Genomic DNA, 9730 nt, shown 5'->3' with positions numbered 1-9730 from the left:
AATGTATTTAAAAAATGTTTATAGAATATCTAAAAATTTATCAAATAAACTTATAGAAATAACATTCTCTAAAATAATTAATTAAATAAAAATATTAAAACCATCAAATAAACATATCTCAATACCTAACTATACCATCTCTAATCTTTTTTACAAGATATCTTAATATCTAAGTTATAGAACCTCTAGTTTTTTAAATAATAAACATTTTATTTTTGTAATTTATCATATAATTAATATATTTTATGAGAAAATTTATTGTTCAATAAATTTTTAAAAAAAGTTACATGTTATAAAAAAAACAAAAAGTAACATTTCTTCCTTTCCCTTTCCCCTTTAACCTGTAAGAACCGGTTTGCCGCGTGTGAGCTTTGTACACATCGTCAATGGTGGGACCAAGCTGACCTGGTTTTGCATGAGAAAAACCAGAGAAACTCAATAAACTTTCTTCTCTTTCAAATCTTCCAATCACAAAATCTTCAAAAATCCACAAACTTTCATCAAAATCTCCCCTTTTCAGTTTCAGCTAGGTTCAGTTTTCACCCACCATTGATCCGTTTCAGGGTACCTTCGATTTCGATTACCCTTTTGTGCATATGCATCAAAGGTCAAAGCTTTGATAGGATCTTCCATGACCCTTGTATGCATATGCAACAAAGATCAAATTTTGAATTGAAAATTGTTCTTCTGCATAATCATCATTCAATTTTGAGCTTTGATTCATGGATAATCATGGCCCTCCTCGTCCATATGGATATCCAAACCCATATGCATACCCTCCTTACCCCTATCCATATCCATATTCATCATATCCACCTCCTCCTCAATCTCAATCTCAATCTCAAGATCCTTCTGATCCACATCAACCTCCACCTGCAACCACTCCTTATTCACCATATCCACCAAATTCTTCATACCCCTTCAACTACAACTACTCCTATCCACCACCTCCTCCAACCAACCCTTCAGAGTATCCTCCTCCTCAACAATCTCATGCTTATCCTTACCCTTACCCTTACTCTTCCTACCCTTATCCCTATCCTTACCAAGCCCTTCCAATCAAAGATGAACCAAAACCAAGCTCTCCTCATAGTGCTCCTTACCCTACTTTGAATGATCTTATGAACAATGTTCAGCTATCTGATAACAGACCTAATACACCTCCTTTATTGACACATTCCAATTCAGTTTCAACTGAAGAGAGACAAGAAGACTTTTGTGGTCATTCTAGTCGTAATTCCTTTTCAGGTTTTGAAAATTCCTACTATGATTTGGGGGGTTCTCCCAAACTTTCAGCTGCTTCATCGGATGACTCGGTGTTTAACCAGAGTTTGCAGATTGTTCCGGTTCAGAATAAAGGGTCTCTGAAGTTTTTGCTTCTGCATGGTAATTTAGATATATGTATTCATGGTGCTAAGAATCTTCCGAATATGGATATGTTTCATAAGACTTTAGATGATATGTTTGGCAAATTTCCTGGTAATGTGGGGAATAAGATTGAGGGGACAATGAGTAGGAAGATTACTAGTGATCCTTATGTGTCGATTTCTGTGTTGAATGCTGTAATTGGTAGAACTTTTGTGATTAGCAATAGTGAAAATCCTGTTTGGGAGCAACACTTTTATGTTCCTGTTGCACATGATGCTGCTGAAGTGCATTTTGTTGTTAAGGATAGTGATGTGGTTGGTTCACAACTTATTGGTGTTGTGGCGATTCCGGTGGAGCAGATATATACGGGTGAAAAGATACAAGGGACTTATCCTATCCTAAATAACAGCGGGAAGCCTTGTAAGCAAGGTGCTGTGTTGAGTATTTCCATTCAATTCATTCCAATGGACAAGCTGTCCATTTATCATCAAGGACTTGGAGCGGGGCCTGACTTTATCGGTGTGCCGGGAACGTATTTTCCGTTGAGGAAAGGCGGAAATGTTACTCTATATCAAGACGCTCATGTTCCGGATGGATGCCTCCCTAATGTCATGCTTGATAATGGAATGCATTATGCTAATGGAAAGTGTTGGGCTGACATCTTTGATGCGATACAGCAAGCAAAGCGTTTGGTTTACATCACGGGATGGTCGGTGTGGCACAAAGTTAGGTTGCTAAGGGATGCCGGTCATTCTCAAGAAACGGATTTTACCCTTGGTGATCTTTTGAGGTCCAAGTCTTCCGAAGGAGTAAGAGTGCTTCTCCTTGTTTGGGATGACCCTACCTCAAGAAGCATTCTTGGTTATAAGACAGTAAGCAATGCAATTTATCATATGTCACCTGTTATTGTTTCGCCCTATACAAATCCGAGTTTTCTACAAATGAAATTTGCTTACAATTGGATTAGGGACTTTTTGTTTCTTGGCGTGTAAATATTTCCATCCAGTATTCTCTGCTTATTATCTGTCATATTAACTTCTTAGTTCCCTTATCTAAATGGTTATTTTTGATTATTTAATGTGTCGCGCTTTCCGGAATGATCTATGAAGCATAATTTATTTTAAGTTTGATTAAGACTCTTGGGACATTTTTATACATTCCTTACTGTATAGGGTTAGGATTTGGCCATTTGTTTTAATTATATAAAAAATCTGCTTTACATTCAGGATGGTGTCATGGCAACTCATGATGAGGAAACTCGACGATTTTTCAAGCATTCTTCTGTGCAAGTGTTACTTTGTCCTCGCATTGCTGGAAAACGACATAGCTGGGCCAAGCAAAAGGTTTTTGGTTTGACAATAACAGAATGACATAATTGAAAATATTTGTTTTACATCATTCTTTGTTTGCTCTTTTTATTAAGATTCTATATGTTTTTACATATTCGTTCGGTTTCGAGAATTTCGCATTAAGTTTCTTTCAATTATCAGGAAGTTGAAACAATATATACACATCATCAGAAGACTATAATTGTGGACGCTGATGCTGGAAATAACAAAAGAAAAATTGTAGCATTTATTGGCGGACTTGATTTGTGTGACGGCCGATATGATACTCCCCACCATCCCCTCTTTAGGTCACTGCATACACTGCATAAGGATGATTATCACAACCCTACTTTCACGGTAATATATTAATTTAGACCCCTATTTGTTTACGTGATCATCGCTAGATTTTCTTATCAAACATTTTAAAAAGCAACTAATGATGGGGCGGCTTCATAACAGGGTAGTACTGGTGGCTGTCCGCGGGAACCATGGCACGACTTGCATTCTAAAATTGATGGTCCAGCAGCTTACGATATTTTGACCAATTTTGAGGAGCGCTGGTTAAGAGCTGCGAAACCTACAGGGATAAAAAAGTTTAGGAGTTCGTATGACGATGCGTTGCTCAAGATAGAAAGAATTTCAGATATTATCCCTATGTCTGACGCTCCTAGTGACGGTGATGATAATCCTGAAGCTTGGCATGCTCAGGTATTTAGTCAATTAGTATGGAATATATTTAGATTTTCTGTAAGTGATTATTTTTCTCATTTGCACTACTTCAAGGAAACTAATGATTGTGTATACCATGGAATGCAGATATTTCGTTCAATTGATTCAAGCTCTGTCAAGGGATTTCCAAAGGAGCCAAAAGATGCATCAGAAAAGGTGAATGGAAAGAGTTTCCATTATCTTTCTTGATTTCAATTCACCATTTTTTCGCCACCATATTTGTAACGGGAAGTGTTAAACATAATTGTTTTTACAGAATCTTGTATGCGGGAAGAATGTGCTGATTGACATGAGCATACATACAGCATATGTGAAGGCCATTCGCGCTGCGCAGCATTACATTTATATAGAGAATCAATATTTCATTGGTTCTTCATACAATTGGAGCCAAAATAAAGACATTGGTAAGGAACTTCTTTCTAAACACATGTTGTATTGTTGCTTGCCTTAAAGAATAAAGGCGCATGTTATATTTTACTGATTAAACATCTCTTTTGATGTTAAAATGACTTTATGTTTTTGCAGGTGCTAATAATTTAATTCCAATGGAGATTGCCCTGAAGATCGCTGAAAAAATAAAGGCAAATGAGAGGTTTGCAGTATACATAGTTATTCCAATGTGGCCAGAGGGTAACCCAACAGGTGCTGCCACTCAAAGGATTCTATTTTGGCAGGTATGATTCAACTCACAATACGATAGTTATTGAGACTAATACGAGTTCTTAATTCTTGTCTTGCCTTTCTTATCAATTTTTTTTTGCAGCATAAAACAATGCAAATGATGTACGAGACAGTTTACAAGGCTTTGATCGAAGTTGGGCTTGAAGCAGCGTTCTCTCCACAAGACTATTTGAACTTTTTCTGTCTTGGAAATCGAGAAGCCATAGATATGCATGAGAATATTGTTGTTTCTGGAATTCCTCCCCCTCCAAATACTCCACAAGTATGAACTCCATGTTCCCCTCCCTTTGTTGAAGTGTCTTAATAATTGTTGTGGTATTTAAAAATGCAATTGTGTTTCATGTTTGTGTTGTTTTTCCAGGTAAATAGTCGAAATAACCGACGGTTCATGATTTATGTTCATTCAAAAGGCATGATTGTTGATGATGAATATGTGATATTGGGGTCAGCAAACATTAATCAGCGTTCCATGGAAGGAACAAGGGACACTGAGATTGCAATTGGAGCTTACCAACCTCAATATACCTGGGCGAAAAATCAGTGTTATCCACGTGGACAGGTATATAACTTATAAGCTATTATTGGCTTCTCATATTTGCTGAAGAAGACTTTGTTTACATACCAAATTTAAGTTTCAGTAATGGCATTTGAGCTTTTACTCTAGGTTGTTTTGGACTTCTTATGGCGTTCAGAAACAATGAAAATAATGTTGACATTTAAATCTGTTTCTGAAAATTGTTAAAGAAAATGGCGAGACATGTATTGAATTTATATTCTATCATGTTTATTAGTTGAAATCCAATGAAAATAGAAGATATGGGAAGTAAACGGACACAAAGTTACTTCCTTTATTTTCCTTTCTTCCTTTTGGATTTTGTATGGGTATATTTGCAAAGGATGCACAAGAGGTGGCATAGGATTCACCAAAAGAGGGCGATAGCGCCCGTTGCCCAAAAAGGAGGTGCTAGCTGCCCACCTACTGTGTGTGTGCGCCCATTTATTGCAATGCACGCCCATTTTCGGGTTACATTGCCCGTTATCTATATCGGTCGCCCATTCATCGAAATGCCTGCCCATTTATGAAGACGTGGGAATGAAGTACCCCTATTCAATAACGGTACTAGAATGGCAGTCAACGAAAAGGGCCACGTTCTCCAACATTATAGGGAAAATAACTGCCAATTTCCCACGCTCCTGAAGGAGGAAAAGGGCTGTTACACGTTTCTTGGATTCTAAGATTCAGGCCCAAGAGGTTCTTATAAATATCTCAACCCTAAGTTTGAGAGGGACATTGAATTCTCTTCGAAAAATATCATAAGACAGAACTTTTCACCTTCCCTGTGAGCTTGCTCTAACACCACAATAACCCTAAAAACTTCTGATAACCCTTAACTACAAGGGGTTGTCACGACGTATTGTACTTTTAGCATGTAGAATTAGCAACCTTAATATACATGGGCGAGAAAAGAGTCTTATCCATACTGACAAGTATATATTTTATAGTTATTGGCTTCTCATATTTTCTTAATAAGACATTGTTTAAATACCAAATTTAGGTTTCAGTTATGGTATTCAAACTTTTTATCTGTTGTTTTAGACATCTGATGGCTTTCCTATACATAATGGAAATCCAAGTAAAAAAACTAAGTTATTTCCTTTACTATGCTTTCTTCGTTTTGGGGTTCTAATCAACAATATAGAGGAAACCAGTGTTGTCAAATAGCTGCTCTATAACATAGCGAATTTTGGCTATAAAAAATTGCGACACAATCGTAGTTTCGCTATAAGGACAATAGTGTAAGCTATTCTAGTTTGGCTATAACAAGTGATTCAGGTGAGAACAGAACCCTTTGTTACTGTTAGAGATGAGAATAATCAATTATAGTCATTTGACATAGCTGTGAGAAATGAGAATGAGAAATGAGAACACTCAATCATAGCTATTTCACATAGCTATTCGACTATGATTGACTGCTATTTGGCTTCAGCTTTTTGCCTGTAACACTATCTGCGATTTCACATAGCAGAAGAATGACATTGTTTTCAACATAATTTTTAAGGTTTTAAGAGTTCTAAATTTAGCTTTTTAGTTCTGTGAAAATACTTGTGTATTTTTTGTCATGAATCAAGCAAAACAATAGATACTGCAATGTTACAATACCAATGTATTTTTTTTGTCATGTGTCAAACAAAACAATAGATACCGCCGCATCAGTTGCAATACATGGTGTTTTTCTAAGTATATTATTTCTACCTTTTTTTAATCATAACATGTATTATGAACTAAAAACAATTTGTTTCTGAAACTATACTATGTAGGTTCATGGATACAGAATGTCACTTTGGGCAGAGCATACGGGCACCGTCGAAGACTGTTTCTTACAACCAGAGAGCCTGGAATGTGTGAGAAGGGTTAGAACAATGTCCGAAATGAACTGGAATCAATTTGCATCCAATGATTTGACTGAGATGAGAGGACATTTAATAAAGTACCCTGTAGAAGTTGATAGAAAGGGTAAGGTTAGATCTCTTCCTGGTCATGAAGAGTTCCCTGATGTTGGAGGAAAGATAATAGGATCATTCATTGCCATTCAAGAGAATCTAACCATTTGATGAGTTTTTTACATTCCCATTGATGGTTATATTATTAGAATAGGATGAAAGATACAAGCTAGTGATATAGAGCTTCTACCATAGCAGGTCCAGGATCCGACCCGGTATCTGACACAAGCGGTTACATTCAATCATTTCATTTTCATCGTGTTAGTATATCAGTGGTAGTATTGTATTTGGTGCTTGTTCCCGACCTTATAGCGGAAGAATCATTAGAATAGATTGAATTGAAATTACAAAATTCAAGTTAAACAATTTTGGTATGTATGATGATTGAGGAAACACTATATTCCATGTATAGTAATAAATCATTTGAGGTTACTCTTTTCCCATTCATTCATGTAGATTTGAAAACCACTATTATCAATCAATGTTTGTCATCACCAAGATTTCCCTCAAAATCTGATTTGAGTTTAATGGAAATGCGCTGATAGTCTAAAATAGTTCAAAAAAACCACCGCCGTTCAATAAAAGTCTAAAATAGTTTTAGACTTTTAGACTGCCGTTCAAAAAAACCACCGCCGTTCAATAAAAAACCATCAGTCTGTCATGTCATATCTTCGTGATTTGGCGGAATATATGTCAAGTATTGATTGTCATTTTTTTTATAAAACTCCACTTATAAGACCAATCTTCAAACTCAAGATTTGTCATATGCAATATTGCATCAATAACTGCATCTATATTCCTTAAGGATTTGCTACCCCTTAGAATATTTTTGCAGAGGTTTTCATCCTCTTATCTCCTTTAAAGGTACGGTTGTCTACAATTCAGACACCATATTAGTTTCATTTCATGTGGTCTCTTATAAGCACCACCATTGCACCCTGACATTGTTTCCCATAAAAAAGGCATCACAGTTAGTCTATAGGCACCATATTGTGAAAGAGGATATTAACTTTATGGTTTCTTTTGTGGTTCTCTGAGTTAAAGGATCATCTTGTGTTTTTGCACGTGGTATGTTAGCCATTAGCCATGCAAAATCTATTTCTGATGGTTGTTGAATCTGTATTAGCCGGTTTGTGTTAGATACACATAAATATGTGTCTGATGCTCACACTTAACGTGTTGGTATCCTACATCACTCAAGTAAAATAAGTTTGTTCATGCAAAACATGAAGGTTTGTTTCTTTCATGTATAATAATGATCTGGATTAAGACTTTTTCTTTACGGGTTATCAATGACAATAGTAACTCTGAAGTTTTTAGGTTAGAAATATGTGCCTAAATAGATCTGTTTTTTTAGCTTTTATATCAAATTCTGTAAGGTGTAGAGGTCCTTCTAAAGTCTTTAAGACTGACGTTGTTTTTAAAGTTTCCCTTGTTATGCTTAGGCTTGGATACAAAATTTACACCCTATGTATTTCTCACAAACTCTTTGAAAATTCGAAAAATGGATTTGTCCAGAAGTTATCCTCCGGACGCACACATTACATTGTTCGCTTGACCTCACACAATAAAAGTTAAAAGAGTGTGTCTAAAAATCATCTTTTGGGCACACTCATTACCTTTTGTTATTCATTTGGTCTCATTCGCTAAAAGTTAAAGGAGCTTTTCTAGAAGATAACTTCTAGATATTGTTTGAAAGTTATCTTCCGAACACATGCAAACAAAATCAATTGAAAAAAAATAAGGCTGTTGTTATAAGTTAACTTAGAAAGGGAAACTTCGGGTTTTATAGGGTCTATGAAAAATACATAGGGTGTAATGAGCAATATTCACATAAAAATGTTGATCAAGTGACTTCAAACTCAAGATGGGGTGAATTGTGATATAAAAAACTTTCAAAAATTTAATTAAATAAAATGATTTTTAAGAAGAGATTAGACGACGAAGAAGAAGATATCAAATAAAGGGATAAACGGAGAAAAAAGGAGTAAAGGGATAAGGAAGAAACACATCAAATTTTATCTTGATTTGTCCCAAAATCATGTAGCCTACGTTCAATCCCCAAGAATAATACCTTGAGAATTCCACTATCATCTAAAATTTTATCACAAGTTGAGTCCATAACCTCTTACATCAAACTTTTATCTCAAGTTCACCTTGCAACCTTTATATTATATTAGTTCAAAAAAACATCCCTCTTCTAGTTTTACAATAACAGAACTAGAAGTTACTTCAACAAATTACACACGTTACTAGTAAGCAATCACTCTCTTAACACTAAGACTTTATGAAGTGTATATGAATCTTTTAGAGCAAGGAAGGAGTAGAAGAAAAGGCTTTTTCAAAATACTTATGTGTTTTCGAATGAGCACAAGGCATACTTTTATAGTAGAAAATTTAAGAAAAAAAAGAAAACTCCAATAAATTTCAATATGGTCCATAATTGAATATCCTACAACAATAATTGATCATGCACAGGCAAAAAAGAAAAGTTTTGCTAGATCTGGGCCATAATCAGTTATGAGCTATCTGTATCGATTACTAAGCAAGACACATCTAATAATCAATTACATTACCATAATAATCGATTATATGCTGAATTTCACTTCATAATTGATTCCAAACCTATCATAATCAATTATAATTAGTTCATAAGGATACTTTTACTATTTCCAAAGTGTTTTTTATAAGTTGTTTGAAAATAGATGAAGTTTTGAAAAATATTTTGAGCGCAGGTATAATTTTAGTATCTGAAAAGTAAGACACCTAATTTACATATTGATCCTAACCAAATATTAAAACTTTAGCTTCAGATCAGATTGTGTGCTTTCAACAGTCAGGTTTATTTCTTGATAAAGTTCATGATGTTTGATTTTTGTTGCTTCATCATCAGAAAGATTACTTTTCTCTTTTGATACATCTTTATTCTTTGATGATGTTCACGATGTTTGTTCTTTGTTATGTCATCATCAAAATTTGTATACACATAGAACCACACTCTTCCTCTTTTTGATGATAACAAAACATCTTTCAATGATATAGTTTAAAAGAAAGGTTAAGATGAGGAGAATTGGAGTTTTGACTCCCCCTAAAAAATATAGCGAGCATACTTTTCCCTTTGA

The 9730-nt window shown here is 35.1% G+C and overlaps 1 protein-coding gene across 1 annotated transcript; it reads left to right on the top strand.

Moving 5' to 3' along the window:
* The first annotated feature begins 342 nt into the window (after nt 1-342).
* Nucleotides 343-7051, top strand: LOC131616685 (phospholipase D gamma 1-like). Its single transcript, XM_058888090.1, has 10 exons — nt 343-2240; nt 2595-2711; nt 2859-3053; nt 3156-3404; nt 3513-3581; nt 3682-3829; nt 3951-4099; nt 4189-4368; nt 4468-4665; nt 6426-7051. Exons 1-10 carry the CDS (start codon nt 723-725, stop codon nt 6717-6719), a joined length of 3117 nt encoding a protein of 1038 aa, XP_058744073.1. The 5' UTR covers nt 343-722; the 3' UTR covers nt 6720-7051.
* Nucleotides 7052-9730: the final 2679 nt, after the last annotated feature.

This window comes from Vicia villosa, linkage group LG7, assembly GCF_029867415.1.
Source record: "Vicia villosa cultivar HV-30 ecotype Madison, WI linkage group LG7, Vvil1.0, whole genome shotgun sequence".
Lineage (NCBI taxonomy): Eukaryota > Viridiplantae > Streptophyta > Magnoliopsida > Fabales > Fabaceae > Vicia > Vicia villosa.
The sequence above is the reverse complement of the archived record's forward strand: the minus strand, read 5'-3'. Positions and strand labels throughout refer to the sequence as shown.

What these genes read in the sequence shown, in the direction of transcription:
- LOC131616685 (XM_058888090.1), top strand. Translation starts at nt 723, where the DNA reads ATGGATAATCATGGCCCTCCTCGTCCATATGGATATCCAAACCCATAT. An exon ending in GCATTCTTGGTTATAAGACA is followed by an intron (nt 2,241 to 2,594) that starts GTAAGCAATGCA and finishes CTTTACATTCAG; the next exon opens with GATGGTGTCATGGCAACTCA. An exon ending in ATAGCTGGGCCAAGCAAAAG is followed by an intron (nt 2,712 to 2,858) that starts GTTTTTGGTTTG and finishes TTCAATTATCAG; the next exon opens with GAAGTTGAAACAATATATAC.